Here is a 17,179-nt window from a genome sequence, read left to right as displayed (position 1 = left end):
ACGAAACCTTTCATTATTAGGCATAGAGAAATAGGCGCTGTAAAGAAAGTGAAATGTTCACCTGCCTCTGGGACTATTTGGCCTTCAGCTTATAACAGGTTCACTTTGGGGATTTTATTTTTGGGGGCAAAGGAGAGATAAGACAGTCAAACAAAGGTAATGCAAAGATCATCTCTGACATAACACAAGTCCCATAGCACTTTTCCGAGCCAGCCACTCTCGGATTTATAGTCCATAGAGACACCATTAGACAGACTTTAAACGCTTTCTTACTAGGTTTTAAGTGCTCTCTCCTCTGACCTTCCTGCGTCAGTGTGTGGCGAGGGGAGAGTTCCCTACAGACAACAAGAAGGTACATCTTTTCTTTAGAATAAAAAATAAAAAACTGTGCACGACTGAGCGTTTTACTCAATTGCTTGCTGGTACGCTGACCCGGTTGTGCGCCACGACGCGTAACGACGCACAGCACACGGGCCTGCGCGTCAGGAGGCTTTTCCTTTGATCTTTTGGGCGCATGGCACCGCAGGGAGGGAGCGCATCTGACGCGTGAAAAGTCAGTCTGCCGCTTATTGGATCGCGTGTGGGGGTTTCTGTCAGCTGCCGACCAATGAACAGGAACAAGAGCATCGGTGGTGTTTGAGAAGCATTTCGCGGATTGCAAAAGGTAATCCGGGATGTTGGCGGATGGATCCGGACTAACGGGTTGACGGATGGGCTCCGGTAAAGGATCCCGGTGATGTGCGAGGATCTTGTCGACGTGAATGAAAGATGGAGTGGGGACTGTCATCGCAACACCAGTCTGGAAGAGGAACTGAGAGGTAACGGCATCACCATCGGCTTTACTGCAATATGGAGGCATTTGATATAATTACATCAAAATATCATCATACTATGTAATGTATGGTTTTTAAAGTTGAATATTATCTGTTGACAGTTGCTTTGTTTATTAACAATGTGCAGTCCATATGTCTGTCATTTGTTGCTTTCATAGCCAGAGACACAATACATTGACACAATGCTTTAAATGTTCTGGCATTTACTCGCGCTGTCACCGGACTATTGTCACAAAATTGTAAGCCCGAATGCCAACTGTTCATTTTGTATGGTGAGGCTACCAGAATGACAGCTGTCTGATGCGTCTGGCGTGGGGGTGAGTTTCCAGTTCAGCATTGATTTATTGACTGGATGTGAGCCATGACATCCTGTATAGGCCTATAGAGAAGAGCAGCCTACTTCTGTTCGCACGTTTCCATTCCAACTGCACTGCACTCTGTCGCATTTGTTTAGATATTCAAAAATTAAATTTGGCAACCTTGAGGTTATGTAATAAATCCATGACATTACCCACATCCATTGGGATTTTAGCAGGGTATAAGCTCTGGATTACACCAACAACACATGTACCCAGCAAACAAACTATTGACAGCTCATACATGATGGAGCAAGTCGGATACAAGATGTGTGTTTTCTTACAAGAAGATGTGGTACCCATCCCGGCTCTCAGCATCAGCTGTGTGTGTGGAGGGAAAGCAGCAGGGGCCACAGATGAGGTGGGACCTCAACACAGAGGTTAGCACAGGGAAACGTTCACACACAAGGGATTTATACATGGATGTTGGAGGAAACTGAAATATGCTCTATAACACCAGGCAATCTTTGGTCCTTTTTAAGAATTCAAACAAACCCTGAACGTTTGATTAACAGTGTTTCCCTTTTTATGGTGCTCACTTATTTTTTTTTTTAAGTTTAAACAACAAGAAGATGTGCAGGTAAGGTGGACTGTGAATTCACTCTATCGACCATAATGCCTCACCTTTAGCCCTGTCAAAAAAAAAAAAAAAAAAATGCTTTCCTGGAAAGTGTGGTCTGACATATGGACTGCATGTCAGACAACCTCAAAGTCTTCACATTTTGAGAATGGGCATGGTAAATTTCTGCACATCCTCAAATATATTTAAGGATGTACTGATATCAATACTAGTATTGGAATCAGTGCTGATACTGGACTAAAACGCCACCTTTATTGGAGATTCTACCCAAATCTAATATCTGATACCAAAAACCCAGAGTTACATGTCCAAAATAAAAGCATCTGCATTTTCTTGGCATTCAGAGGCCCGTATTTCTCAGTGGTGGGAAAAGGGAGGATTTCATATATATTATTTTGTACTGTGACCCTAAACAAACAGCCCAAGTCTTCACTGTCCAGCAAAAGTAATGGATTAGACTGATGATCAGTATCAGTTAATATCTGAAGTTTCATACTCAGTATCAGCAGTTGCATTGAGAAAGTGCTATCAGTACATTCCATCCATTTCGTGTACTTGCTTATCCTAATCGGGTCCCGAGGCGGATGGAGTGTATCCCAGCATGCATAGGGCGGAAGGCAAAGTAAACACCCCGGACAGGTCGACAGTCCATCACAGGGCTGTTATCGGTGCATTCCTGCATGTATTTATAGTTTTCTCATAATTTCTTGCTATGAGAGGAATGCCACTGAAGCAAATCATCTCAGTCTGAATGCCAGAGGTAGTTCTGCACAAGGAGTTGTTTTAGCAGAGGTTCAGTACTGTTTGTCTAATTCAGAGCCCAGCTGTTCCTGTCCTATACTTTGACCTGGTCTGCCCTCATATTGCAGCGCTCTTATCCAGCTGCCCCATTCGTCTTATCAGTGTCATCACATCACGGCACCCATTAGTGTCGCAAAATTTCACGGGAATTCATACTGGTATAGGCCTGTTTCTATCATATGTATTACATAACTTAGACATTTCCTAGACAATTCTGATCACAGAAACTGTTTGATGCTGCCAAAGATGAAATACCTTTGTTGACATTATTGGTTGCGGTGCAGCCAGAAGGAACATAGCTTAAAGTTTTGCTTCAGAGAGAGCAATAAAATAACAGTTTTCTGAATCTAAGAGTAGATGCAGCAGTTGATTTGAAAAAATGTTGAAATTAAGTAAATTTTTCATGCTAGTGACTATACAGACGTCATAAAGCTGCATGTTGACAGCTTAAAAATACAATTTTTGTGGTTATTTGCTGTTTAAGGAGCAGTTATCATTGGATTATTAGAGGGTCGATTTTTGTTATTTGAGGTAAAAAGTCATACTGAGTTATTGATTATTCATAAAAGCAATGCATTATGAAAGCCTATGATGCAAACCATTAAATGCATTTCACTTATTGACTTGTAGTGAGATTTTAGTGAAAAGGTGCAGGAACATATTGATGCACACATGCTCGCCATCCCCTGTGTAAAAACTGAACAAATTGATCATTGATTGAATGGAAAGGATGAAAACAGCAGTAGAATACAATGATCCAAGCAAACCACTCTCTATAATCACATTATACAGTTTTATTTGTATTTCAGTTTAGTTTACATATACAATTCTACAGTCACTTAAAGATATAATTATATTTGCATTAGTATTACATGAGTATTCTGCAGTCTGTTTTTTTGCCACATTTTTTTCTACCATTGCAGAAACTCCACTGTCGTTGCAACTGTCTGACAGGCTCGCAGCTCTGTAAACACACTGTACGTGCTGAAAGACACTCATTAACAGCTTGTATGGACATGACAGAGTTAATTAGATAGTTACATCGCTCTCAACAGGGGGAAGGTATACAAGCCCTGGTTCTAATCAGAGAGAACGAGTGAGAGAGGCAGAGTGAGAAGGAGAAGAGAGAGGGAGAGACAGAGAGACAAAGAGAGAGCAAGACGGTCTGTGGTTCATTCACTTACAGATGGCCACACTACACAGCTGAGAAAGACTACCAGTTACCAGTAAAGCTCATCTGTTGGATATTGAGAGGTTGAACATAAAGCTGCTCTGTGCAAGACTGTCATATAAAACTATAACAATTAAAAAAAACAACAACAAAAAAAAAAAAACATAGCTGCAACACATAAGTGCTTCCCATCTCCACAATTTCAGATGGTGTGCATTTGCTTAGACTGCCCAAATAATCTTATGATATCGAATGGTCACTGTTGGGATTTCCTTTCCATGTGCAGAAGGTGTCAAACAGAAACTTGTGAGTAAAATATAAAACTGTCCAAACAGACTTAACCCTAAAGCAAGGTGGGGTGTAGGGACCCCTAGAGGGCCTTGAAGTGCTTCTATTTTTTTTTTTTAAACTATGATAAATAATTAAATGATCCTATAAAACACTACAAAAAATGCATGAGTGATTAATTTAACATGGATGGCAACTAAACAATTTAATAAGTAACACAAACAAAAATAGCTTTCCATGTCAGGGTCCTAAGTTAAAATCGCTTCCAATAGGGGTATGCAGCTTAGTGAAAACCTGGGGGTTCAAAGCATATTTTGAGTGTCGGTGATCCAAACAGAAGTTACGAAGCACTCTGTCCAAAGAAAGCTGAACTCACCATCTGTAAAACTTCAGGTTTTCTCATCCCGTTGGTATGCTTTAGTATAAAACACTCCTAGATCAGCTTGGTGGGTGTGCTGTGTGCAGATTTAGTGATGACACATTTCATGATTTCTGGGTTTTGAAGTCTGCAAAATTCAAACAGTTACGTGCCGCTTTAAAGGGAGTACGCCGCCAAGTTTCGATTTTATCTTGTGGTGACATGGTGCTCTGTGTCTGTCATGCCACTGTCACAGCAGCTGGCCGCAGACAGCTGTATAAACAGAGGAGGAGAAGGAGGAACAAGGGAGCGAGCGAAGGAGGAAAGGATGGAAGGTGAGATGTAAGAGGGAGGGGAGGAAAGGATAGGTAGGGGAGCGTTGTGAGAAAAGTGGCCAGGGTAATTAGAGGGTGCTGTGTACTGTCAGCAAACACCTCACCACCCCCTCCTCCCTCGCTGTCTGAGCCTCCCCTCTGTTTGTCTCTTACTGTAAGTCACTCCCTCACTCCCTCCCTCCTTCACTCATTCACTCACGTAGGAAGGTTGATAGAATTGCTTTTCACCACCTCTCACTGAAATAACATTGTCTTTCCTGAGTTTTCCAACATCACTCATCTTATTTAACTTGGTGATGAACAGGAGTGCTGGATGTCTATGAAAATTGACAGGACGCCCAGAGTTGTTGTCACATCTTAGCCTGAACAAACCCTCATCTGGTTTGCAATGCTGGTGTCTTGAGATCACATAGTTTCTCTAAGTAGTATAAAGAAGTTCATCCCAAAATACAAAAACAGGCATTTTCCCCATTTACCTACCCTGCATAGACAGTGTATTTATTTGACAAGGTTTCCAGTGTGCTGTGATCTACCCTGTCTCTCGCAATCTAATACAATGGGATGGGATGGGCACCGGTTTGTGAAGCTCAAATTGTCAAAAATGCACTTGCCAAAATTTGATATCAACAGCTTTTTTCCCCCCCTAAGAAACAGTGACACAGATACCCAGCACAATCCACAGCCCTGCAGGTTGGGAACTATTTCCTGCCAAAGAACACTAGAAAAATGTATATTTTCCCACTTACCCATCCCGCCTACCTTTTTTGTATTTTTGGTCAATTGTTCCTTTAAGGTGAAACCCCCATAGGGCTAGATACACAACAGTATCTTATGTTCTCTGTAGCCTAATAAGTTATTCACATAAATTTGTTTACCCAGCATTGCTTAGATATATGCTTTGACATTTTCGGTTGTACTTCACTGCTTTTTGTTGCCAGGCAGGTTTTAATTTTGTCCTCCAGCGGCCATTAAAATGGCTTATTAGCATTCCTCATCAAAATCAATTGGTACAACCAGCTGCAAGCTATCTTATTCACTTAAAGTTGACAGAAATATAACAAATGTTAACAAGCAGTAAAAGTAAACTGGAAATAAGCGGACTTTCTTCCCTCTGTCACAACTTTGTGTACCTTTTCAGCCCAGTTTCCACTGCCTCCAGAGTGGCCCTTGTGTGTAGCAACTTTTAGGCTTCACAATAACCCTGCATACAAAAAGATAACATAATGATATAGTCAGCTATGTATGACCCAAAATCAGCTGAACTGTAAATCACACAGAGTGAAGGGTTGTTATTTTTGACGATTGCATAACGTGCCTGGCTCGGCCCAGCACAGCCTCTAATGTTCTTTCTCCTCCCCAGTGCAGCCCATGGTGCAGACCTGTAGCGCTGCAGGGCAGGACAGGCTGAGTGCGCAGAGTCCCAGGCAGCTCTGCTCTCCACGCTTAAGTAAACTAACTGGCTGGAGGTGAGGAATGTTAGGCAGGTATGTGAGCTAGCCGCCACACATGCCTCCATACCAGATGAGAGAGAGAGCAAGAGAGGGTGAGGAGAGGCAGAAAGAGAGAGAAGTCTTGAATTTCCACCAGTATTATCTCATTTTAAGACAAGAAACCAGCACTCTTATTTGCATACACAAAGTGTTGAGTAACACTTTACTCCAAGAAAAATGTCCTCAACTTTTATCAGTGTTTTCAGCCCTTGTTCATACACTTTCCCACAGTGCACTCTCATTTTTTGAGCCATTCTCTTGTAAATTGATTTCAAAATTATAACTGCAGCTCTGTAAAACTCTAAGAATATACACACATACACACACACTTGACTAAACCACACCCTCATGTTTTGAGAAGCAGTGAGGAGGAATTTCCACTGGATTGGTGTTCAGACCTCCACCGCTGACTCCAGGCTCAGTGCTGTCTCTCTGTGTCTCTTTGATCCCGAGTTTCTTCCACCAGCTTGTTCACTGGACTGAATGTGTTGCTTGTCTGTATGAATCCAGTCAAGACAGCAGGTCTGTGTGCCTTTTCAACTGAATGTCCAAGAGAGTGATAAAAGACATTTGTAATGGGCTTAATTAATGTGGTTTTATAGCAAAAGACCCCTATATGTGCTACCTGTGTGTCTGTGGAAAGGGAGATGTTAAGCGTTGTGTGTTTTTGTGTTGGATAGTGGAGATTAGCCTCTGGCTTGATACCCTGTTTTGCCTGCTGTGAACCTGTTTCAACATGTTGGAGCAACCCGCGCCTCCAGGGGTGTGCACAAACACACACACACACACACACACACACACACACACACTCACATACAGGTGTCCTCCTTCTGCTCCACCCTGCTCTCCAAAAAATGCCAGAGGCAAATAGCTGATTGACAGTTAAGTGACTGTTTCACAAGTAATGGCAGGAAGATGTTGTTGTGGTACACATGCTGAATCACACACATACACACACACAGACACAGACACACACACAGACACTGAAACGTCTGTTTTGGAGCATGCTGGAACAGATCACTCTTTCATGCTGAAGCAGACTGCCTCTCTCTCTCTCTCTCTCACACACACACACACACTTTCTGTATGTACCTTTACTCTCCAGTGGTGTTTACCTCCTATTCAGTGGAGTGTGCTGCTGCCTGTGTCTCTCTCTGGCCTTGCCACGTCAAATGACTGCCTGGGTGCTTGGCTCAGTCCTCCGGGAGCCTCGTGGCTAAACAGCCTGACTGTGGTCACCCCGCTCTGGGTGTGAGGAGCTGGAGGAGACTGGCTCACTCTGGACTAAGAATTCCCACCGTTAGCTGCAGCTCACAATTGGCTTTTTGACTGGTATTTTGTCCAGGTCTGACTGGTTATTGGAAAGAAGCCTGCAGCTCAACTGGCAACTGAGGAGATAGCACTTTGTCTGCGCTGGTATGGTGTTTAGACGAATGTGTTCAGGTCTGTGGAACTAGTCAGACCGAGCGTCTCGACTCCTGCACACCTGACGGCTAAGGAGATACTGGTGGAAGAAGAGGGAGCAACTGGAATTTCAAGCTTGTTTGTTTGTGGGGTTTTTTTTGCATACCTGCCTGCCAAATAGGCTTATTGATGCAGCTAAAAGATGAGTGGATATCTCTATAGAGGAAGGTAAGATGCTTTGTATGAGGAAATATTGGCATTCATAAGTAACAGAGGTTGATTTTGTGATTGTGCTTGGTTTGTGAATTGCAGTTGGCACCATATCAGGTGTGTGTGTGCTTGTATTTGAGTGAGTGGGCATGTTTGAATATGTGTGTGTGTGTGTGTGTGTGTGTGTGTGTGTGTGTTGCAAAATTAAACACCTTTATGCAAATGTCTCTTGTGCAGAAGCAACTGAAAAATGGAGACAGACCAAACACTTAAGCCCTGGTCTATATGAAAACTTTATCTTGTACTCTTGTTTCTCTTGTGGATAAAACTGTTTCTACTAGAATACAAATTTAAGGGGAAAAAAACATAGCTTTGCAAGTGCATTTTACTAAAATTATCTTCCTCCAGTAGCTTGCTATGAAAAAAGATCTTTGTGTTAATTTTATATACTGTAGGTTCCCCATGAGGTTGAGCACTACAAGCCCTGTTGCTGAGTGATAGGCAGCCATGCTATTAGCCGAGCTAATTTTAATAATTTCAAAGCATACTGCTGAATTAGCTGTGGGAGAACACTGTCTAGTTTTCTTTGCTCTTTCTGCTAGAGCAGAGAGTTTCACAAGACTATGTAAACTCTGTTACACATTACATTAAGTAGCCCATGCTTTTTGGAAAACCATGCAGGCTTGGATTATGAGCTTGTTTTACACATTAGTTGCATCAGTGCATGGAACATTAGTTACTAGGGAGTTGACCCTGTGCAGGCAGGGAGAGGTTTGATGACGAGTACCAGCAAATGAGGCCACAAATGGTGTTCGCACGCAATTGTTGAGTTTGCTGATCAGCTCTCTGGTGGTCTGCTACACACACAGCTGCTAAAAGGCTGTTAAGTGTTGTCTAGTCAGCTCCTATTGTCTGAGAGCACATGTATACTCAGACCTATGCACCCTGATTGTCATTCTAACACTAACACACACACACAGACACAGACACACTCACACCTAGATTGCTTGGTGCTATAAAACAAGTCAATACACTCATTGAACGGAAAGCCTTTGATTCCTGCGTTGTTCAAAGAGAATGAAGAGGGGCTCATTATATTCTTCCACTGATATGAGCCCTGTGTGCCCGCCTGTTCTTCACTTAGTCAAATTAAGCCTTTACAACCCGGTGTGATCAGCTTTGAGTTAATCTCTCTCATTGATTATTCATGAAAGGCTCAGAGGAAGTGCTAATGGGGAAGAAATCCAACACACACACACATACAAACACACACGCCTAATCTTTTTTTTTTTTTTTTTAAGTCTGAGCTCCTTTGGTCTGACTCTCATTGACCAACTTTAAGTTGTGTTTAGATAAGCTGAGGGGCATTTTTTGCACTTGGATGTGAGATTGTGTGACAGGAAAATACAGTGGTCATTCCCCACTCACAGCCTTTACATTAACACATGTAAACAATCAATGAAGTCTCTTTGTTAGACAACATATTAAAAAAAGATTAAAGTGTTTTATAAGTAGTAAGATAAACACACTGAGAGAGATCTTGTGTGTTTTGTTTGTAAGGGAAATCTGGAGCAGTTGTTTGGAGGATATTGTGGACTGTTCCCTTATCCAGCTTTGTTTACTGTTTCTGACATGGTGACTTATTGCTGTGTGACTTCAGCATACGCTGACTCAGTTTCCACCACCAGTGTGTGAGTGTGCCTGGTGATCCTGACATGTCAGTGGGAAGCTCTTTCCAGCTCTGCTCACTGGTGGACTATTTCTGACGCTGCTTGAGAATTACCTCAGTGTTGTCATATTCAGAAGCACGTGAAGCAGGACACCAGAACATACACAGGTAGAGAAAATGCTAGTTACCCGAAGCCTTTTTGTGTGGATTCGGGGTAAAAGCAGGTTGAAAAGTATGACGAGTCAGGAATAAGAGCCGGTGTGTCGTAGTAAGGACAACCTGTAGGGGAATGTTGAGTCAGAGTTGATGTGAATGACTTAGGCTGACAACTGTCTCTTGTCTCAGGCACTGTGGTGGAGATAAACGAGCCAGGCCCAGGAGTATTGGACCTATGATGGGTAAGTGGGCCTTCAAATGTAACATCCATGTGTGACATTCTGTTTAGATGCTTCACTGCTCTTTTTAGGTTTCATCAACACAGCAGATTCAACTAAAAGCTTTAACGGTTCACCTTTTCACATTTCAGTTTTTACCTCAATTTTAGGTCACGCTGCAGATTTACAAATAAATGAACTGACTGGGGATTCAACAATTCAACAGAAAAAGTTGAATCGGACTTTTGCTAATGTTCTGTAAAGGTTGTGCAGCATTATGCCTAAAAGACAGTTATCAGGCCTCATGTTATTATTATTGTTACTAGTCAAAAGAACTGTTGAATGTTGCACATTATGAATGTATTCGCAATACTTTTGCATCATGCTAAAAAAAAAATAATGATGTGCAATATGAGAAAATTGTCATGAGAAAAAAAAATCAGTGCTTTACTGCACACTCACACAAGAACTGCAGAATTACAGATTTCAGGTTACAAAATATATTTTTTTTATCATTCTCTTTTACTTTCTCTGATTCTTTGACTCGTAGTCTCTTTCTGTGAGTTCAGTGTAATTTGTTCTGCTTGTTGTTTGTCATTTTGGTTCCATTAAATGGACTTTACTAATTTGTTTACTCTGTTGCCCTTTTGTGGAATAGCCGTTTCACGACGTTTTTATTGCCCTCGGCCCAACCAAAGGCCAAATGTTAACAAATTAGCTATTTGTGGTAGCGACAGTTTATTGCATCAGTGCCTCTATGAATAACTCTGTGTTGGAAATGGCTGTCACCCCTCCTCTGTATGTTTGTGAGTGTGTTTGTGAGTGTGTGTGTGTGTGTGTGTGTGTGTGTGTGTTTACTTACTTCTGCCAATGTGTCCTGCATATCAGGGTTGTGTAAGGGTTTTGTACCCTGGCCTGCACCACACTACAGCAGTTAAAATCCCAGGCCCCAGTCCAGAATATCTTTCACCTATATGTTACAAAGCAGCTTTTTAATAATCTTTAATGACACTGCGCCTCAATTTTAAAGAACTGTCAGAAATTTGCGCTCTGCCAGTGGTTCCTTGATTACTCCCCTCGGGATCTGCCCCTGCAAACCCTGTCCACCGCCTCCACCCCACCTGCAGCCTCCCTACCATGAACCAATTGGCCCTGCTTTTAAAGGAGTAAAACACACATTATTTTACAAATCCCTCCTGTGTGGAATTTTTCTGGGAATGCTCCCGGCCTTTTACTGAGGATAAGTTTGGCTTCGAAACGTCTCACGGCCCCTGGAAGCATTTCAGCTGGACTGGAATATACCATGTCAGTTCTGCGGGGGGATATAGCCCATATATCCAGGTTTAATAGGGTTATAATGAGGCTACGTTTGATCAGGACGTCCTTGTTATGAAGTCTGAGAGATGCTGCACAGACTGAGGCCCCGAGCCCCAAGGTGTTCAGGTTTCAGCCTGGTGAGGGTAGCCTGATGGGTCTCAGCATACAGTGGAACATTACTAATGGAGGAGGTAGGGATTTGTGAGAATTTTCAACCGGTTTGCATTTTAAAAGGTACTGTACAGTCTGGTTTAAACATGAAATGCACTTAATTGCTTTTAGCACAGCTCACTGTACAAATCCCTCCTGTGTGTAGTTTTCTGGTAAAGCTCCTGGTCTTTTAGCAAGAATAAGTTTGGCTTTGAAACGTCTGGATCTTTTCACTTGGGCCGGAGCATGCCGTGCTGGTATTAACAATATAACTTAAATAGTTGTCAATAGAGTGATTATTATTTGTATGTTGTTACTGAAACCACTCAAACATGGGACAAGGATGCAAATTCCACCCAGAAAGGATCAGGGCCAAGGTTTAGACCCAGGACCTTTTTGGTTTTAGGCGACAGTGCTATCTTCTGTGTGGTATCATTCTCTATTTTTCTCTATTTCTCTATTTTTGTTTTGGTGCTGGACACTGGATTTTTGAAGTTTGTTGTTTGACTAGAAGTTGTTAAAATGTAGCCCTGCTGCTCCAGGATTGTTCTGCTGCCTCCTCTTCTCCTATGTCTCCCCTTTTTCTGTCTCTTTCTTTGCTATCCTACTGTTTCAGTCAAGAAAAGACATACTAAGGAGACGGATCCTTTACTGATCCCTGGAATGAAATTTTCATTTCTCCTGTGTGCTTCCTCAGGGAGGTTAGGGAAACCCACAAAGCAGCATCTCTGAAGCCGGTAGGGACTCAGCATCTTGCTCAAAAACAGTTCAGCAGGGCAGATGTTTGTCGATATGGAGCTTTTACCTGCTTACTCAAGTTGAAGAACAGTCTTGCTTACCAACAGGTCACCTAAATGCCCCAAGAGGACTGCTCACTTTCTTTTTAATAATGTTGTATTTATTTATGTCTTTCATTTTCCGTTTGTCTAGATTTCTCTTGTGATGAGACGGACAAAGGCCCACCTGTACAGATGCACAGCCTCAGAGAGTTTGAACAGGTAAGAACGCGTCTTTTCTGTCATGCTCCGGTACCGGCTGTGTTTTCACCATGTCGCCCCGGCTGGGTTCACATGACACACACAGTGAAGTTACATGAAAAAAAGATGAGTCCTGTACTTCAAATGAAAAACGGTTACGCAAATGACTTAGCAGTTCAAATCGATCTGAACTGTGGATGAAAAGTTTTTAAAGCCCTAGGGTAAACGAGGCTCCAGTAATGTCAGTTTAGCACGCAGCTTCAGTGGAAAAGAGGTGTCCGGGCTTGTCTCCGTGCCCTGGTAATGACTGTGTAGGTGTGTTTGGGAAGATGATGTGGCAACTGAAACGCCTAACTGTATGAGTCAAAGACGTTCCCCATCTCCTGTTGAACTTACCCACTCCCTGTCATTTCCCTTTCATCATACTTTCTTCCCTCTCCAACATCTCCGGCTGTGGCAAAAACCTCACACAGTGCATGGATCACACATATGGAGAGAAAGACGGATAGATATGAAAGGGAATGCCCACATGGTACTCGCATACCCATACATCTTTGAAAATTGAAATCAAGCATTTTTTTTTTTTTTATGTAAAGCTGTGCAGCTGTATACACTGTGTCTGGTATAAGTTTGGAATTGGGTGGTGGGGCGGACACCCCCCTCCCCAACCCGTCCTGCATGTTCTTTGCCAGAGTAATGGATTCTGGGAGCTCTGCCAGGTGCATTATGGGTCTGATATAACTCTGGAGGTGCTTGCTGCAATTACTCTGCCCCCTTGGTGAAGCACGGGGCTGTAGAAGAGGGATGTAGCTTTGTAATTCAGTTGGGGATTTAAAGGGGGAAAGTGGGAGCTGGGTGAAATAATGTTCCCTCGACGTTAAGAGTTTGGGGTTCACTGGAGGAAAAAAAAAAGGTGGCATAAACAACTCAGGGTCAAATGGGACTCAACTCAGTATATCAAACACTAGCAATGGAAAATGCAATAGCACGGGCTACAATGCAGTTTTACCATAGTCGGCATTGTATCATTTGTGGTACATACACAACAGAGAACAAGAACGCACCATTTTTTTTCACTTAGATGCTGCCATTTTTGACTGCTGGAAGAACATCTGAGAGGCTTTGCACCTCACGTCTCTTTGTGTCATTTGACTTCTGTCTTTTTTCTACAATGGCCTGGACTATATATGTGTTTCAGTATCTAGATAAAGTGTAGAGCAGGTCACGGCTTCTCTCAGGAAATTGATACGGCAGACGTTGCTTGATTTGCAGACATTTGGCATGTGTCCTTCTGGCACGTTGGTTAAAAATATATCTACATACAGTAAGGTAGCATGTGCATGAAAAGAAGGGTCAGATTTATTTAAATTTGAGCGGATAAAAAATATGCCTCAAACCGATCATTATAGCTCTGTTCTCAGCCTACGTGAAAATTTGAAAACTGCTCTGGGCGCAGAGGAAACCATCTAAATATAGCTTATGATGTGCATCCTTAGGTGAGTTTATTTGGAGTTTAGCTCAGTTATGTCGCACAGTGAAAAAGCTGCACTGAAATGAAGTGAATGAAACACGATACAAAACAGAACTGAGAAAATGATAAAATGACAAATTTGTGCAGGAGATTGAGATGAAAATGAGATGCAAATAAAAAGCAAATTCCTACATTAAAAACATAAAATCTAAGTGACATCAAATTCTAATGGTGGGAAATGAGAGAAAAAGATGCGTAAAACCTTAAAGGGACATAATAATCATTTAAAAAAGGCCTGGTAAATAAAATAAGGTCATTGGAGGAGAGACAGAAATTTTGTGCCGTGTGTATGAACATGTTGGAGAATTTCATCTGACATGAAACACGTTTGGGAATAAAAAAGAAACTGGGGCATGAGGGAGAGATTGAAACATATTCAGGGTGAAGAGTTATTGCTTTTTAAGCGAAGGCCAGCGGCGACAGGCTGGACCTCAGGCTGGTAGCTCAGAAGCTACGTTACATCGCAGAGCGCTGGCAGCTCCTTTGAAGTCGGCCTGTGACGAGCACACTGGGGGATGAAGGGATGAGTCATGCTATATGCAGATATATACAGACCCCCATCCAGACTGGTAGGCAACATGAAGTCTAGCTTGCACAGAGGGTGAGGAAAAATAAGCCGAGGAGGCCAATGATGTGTGTTAGAATTACAGAATTTGTGAATCAGCTTGCTAAAAATTGTTATCTGCAATATGTCAGTGTGGAAAAAATGGCCACGAACACAATTTGGTGTACAGTTTGACGATTTTAAGATGATTTTTCATGATGTCGGTGTCATATTTCCATCGCATGTGCTCAGAACCGCCAGGCCGGAGTATTTACATACTCTGAAACTATAGCAAACGGAAACAACTGATTTTCAAAATATACCAGAGACATAACAGCCTGACTCTTGTCTGAGAAATTTCCTCATTCTGACTGAGCAGATTAAAGTGTGTTGACCTTTCTGTGGCATTGCAGTTTTACATTAAGTTTTTCTGACAGTGGTAGTGCATGGTGTTTTCAGACGGGTCCTCTCATCTTAATAGAGCAGTCTGGATTATTGAATCCAGGTTACGGTGTGTGTGAGCATGTGTGCAAGTCTCAGAGCGTGTGTGCCTGCCCTTTTCATGTCTGTGTGTGTCTGTCCAAATCTGTGTGTATGTGTGCGTGCATGTGCGTGTATGTGCGTACATACACTTTGTCCTCCCTCCACATTTGTGTCAGTTTAAAGAATCAATCTTTTCCCCGGCTCGCTGGAAGAAACATGAACCTGCCAGAGCAGCGTTTGTAACTGTCAAACATCCCTACTCTGCAATCCTGAGGTTTAAAAAAAAAAATCACCAAATCAAAATACCCCTTTCTCGAATAGCCTTTATTAGTCCATTGGAGAAATTGAAAGCACATGGCTGCCTATAAATGTGAATTCAAACCGACCACAGAGACACTTAGATTGATAGAAGAAGGGGGAGGATTGCATATAATTTTGGCCATTAAAACCTCAGGACAAATTAGGGTTGTTAATCTGTTATTTTGCCCTCGGTCTCAATGTTCACTTCTAAAAAGCCACATACACTATGAAAGGTCTGTCAGAGTTGGATTACCGCGACCAGAGTGGCAGTAATGGACCATACTCCATATTGCACAGACACCAAAACGCAAAAGGAAGAGCCAATCCCATTGCTAATAGTGTTGAAATGAACCTGATCACAATAGCATGTTTTTTCCCCTAACCCTATCTCTGGAGTCTTTTATATCTGTTTAGCTCTTCCTCTCTCCTAGTTTTTGTCATGGCATTTGAAAGCAGGTCAGAGTTGTGTGTGTGTGCGTGTGTGTGTGTGTGTGTGTGTGTGTGTGTGTGTGTGTGTGCGTATGGGTCTCTTGTGCACAACCCTCAAGCTGTTGGCTCTGATTCACCGCTTTATGGAGCGGGTATCTTCAACTCTGCATGGTAATGCTTTAGACACAGCAAGAGCGACGTTGAGTAAGAGCAAACAAATGGCTGCATTCACTGCCTGTCCACCTACCTCCCAGATGATGGATAATATGAACTACAGTAATCCTCTTGCGTACAATTCAAATTTGAAATGTGATAATCAGTTGGTGATTTGTCCTGATTTAGCAACCAGATGAAAAAAGCCCTGGTGTAAGAGGTTACATTCTGCCATATTAAGATGCATTATACAATAATTTATGCTATATCTAGAAGCTATCCCTCGGCGGACTCACCCTGAATGTTTTAGGGTGTGCCAGTTAATTAAAATGAATTTTGGTTGGGCTAAAATATGCCACTTTAGTGAAGCACAGTGTGTAATTCATGGAGGGATTAGAGGGCATTCAGTTTTGTTAGCACAAAAAAAGATTAGAAAACTTTATCCCTGTGCTCTGGGAAAAAGACCATCAATAACCACAAAGTATTCTGTTTCAATGACATCTTTTCCTTGTTTTTTTTTTTTTTTCAAGCCACACTATTTCCTCCTCTCGGGTTTTCTCAGATTACCCACCAGGAATAGATATTGATGCCAAATCTCTGTCTGTGCCCTCATTGACCTACACTGCAAAAAAATGCACATCTTAATTAGCTATGAGGTCTTTTTTCCCACAAATCTTATTTTTAAGATTAATTTTTTTTTTTAATTGAGAAAAAAAACAGCCAATAGAATGTGATCATTTAATTTGCCTCCAATGCAGTTTTCACATGTCACTTAATTGATTTTTGAATATTTGTCCTTGATAATCCTTGAAAAAAGTCGTTCACCCGACTTCAGTCGTTTAAACAAGTGAAATTTGGAAGCACTCACTAGAGCTCGTACCTGTGCCAAAACTATACGCATCTGTCAAGATAAGCCAGTCCCACATGTTGGATATTCACCAAGAGATAATCATGCCAACGACCACACCCCCCTTTGCCCAATCAGTGTGAAAAGTGAGTGATTTCTTCCTTGACCCATAACCGGTCTTTTCACAAAGTGTGATAGTCTGCTCATAACTTTTGGAGATATGCTGCTAACAAACAAACAAACAAACAAAAAGACATGATCCCTGTGCAGCTCTGTTGGCAGAGGTAATCATCACACTTCAGACTTTTTAACTTGTAAAAAACAAACAAACAAACAAACAAAAAAATCAAACTCAATTAAGTTCTAAATAGGGTATGTATTTTTTGCAGTGCATCCAGTGCTGATGAGCCCTAATAGCTGTGCTGACAGCGGAGGTGTCCGCTTTCACTGCAGCAGCACTCAGACGGCCCGCCGATCAATACACAGCAGCTCACCTTTCAGCTCATCCACATCTGCTGGAAGTAGAATTAACTGTCCCAGACTGATGCACGCACACACACACACACACACACACACACG

The 17,179-nt window shown here is 42.1% G+C and overlaps 1 protein-coding gene across 2 annotated transcripts in view; it reads left to right on the top strand.

The window, feature by feature from the left end:
• Window positions 1–659: 659 nt before the first annotated feature.
• pde4dip (phosphodiesterase 4D interacting protein) overlaps window positions 660–17,179 on the top strand; it is an 83,723-nt gene continuing 67,203 nt past the window's right edge. The window contains exons 1-3 of one of the 2 annotated variants that reach the window (XM_030048898.1): window positions 660–818; window positions 9,841–9,893; window positions 12,267–12,334. In XM_030048898.1, the coding sequence (XP_029904758.1) occupies window positions 769–818; window positions 9,841–9,893; window positions 12,267–12,334 (171 nt within the window). In that variant the 5' untranslated portion in view covers window positions 660–768. Of the gene's footprint in view, window positions 819–7,249; window positions 7,845–9,840; window positions 9,894–12,266; window positions 12,335–17,179 lie in introns of those variants that run through there. The other variant, XM_030048899.1, reaches the window with a different exon arrangement.

The sequence above is a fragment of the Myripristis murdjan genome, chromosome 4 (genome assembly GCF_902150065.1).
Source record: "Myripristis murdjan chromosome 4, fMyrMur1.1, whole genome shotgun sequence".
NCBI lineage: Eukaryota > Metazoa > Chordata > Actinopteri > Holocentriformes > Holocentridae > Myripristis > Myripristis murdjan.
The sequence above is the reverse complement of the archived record's forward strand: the minus strand, read 5'-3'. Positions and strand labels throughout refer to the sequence as shown.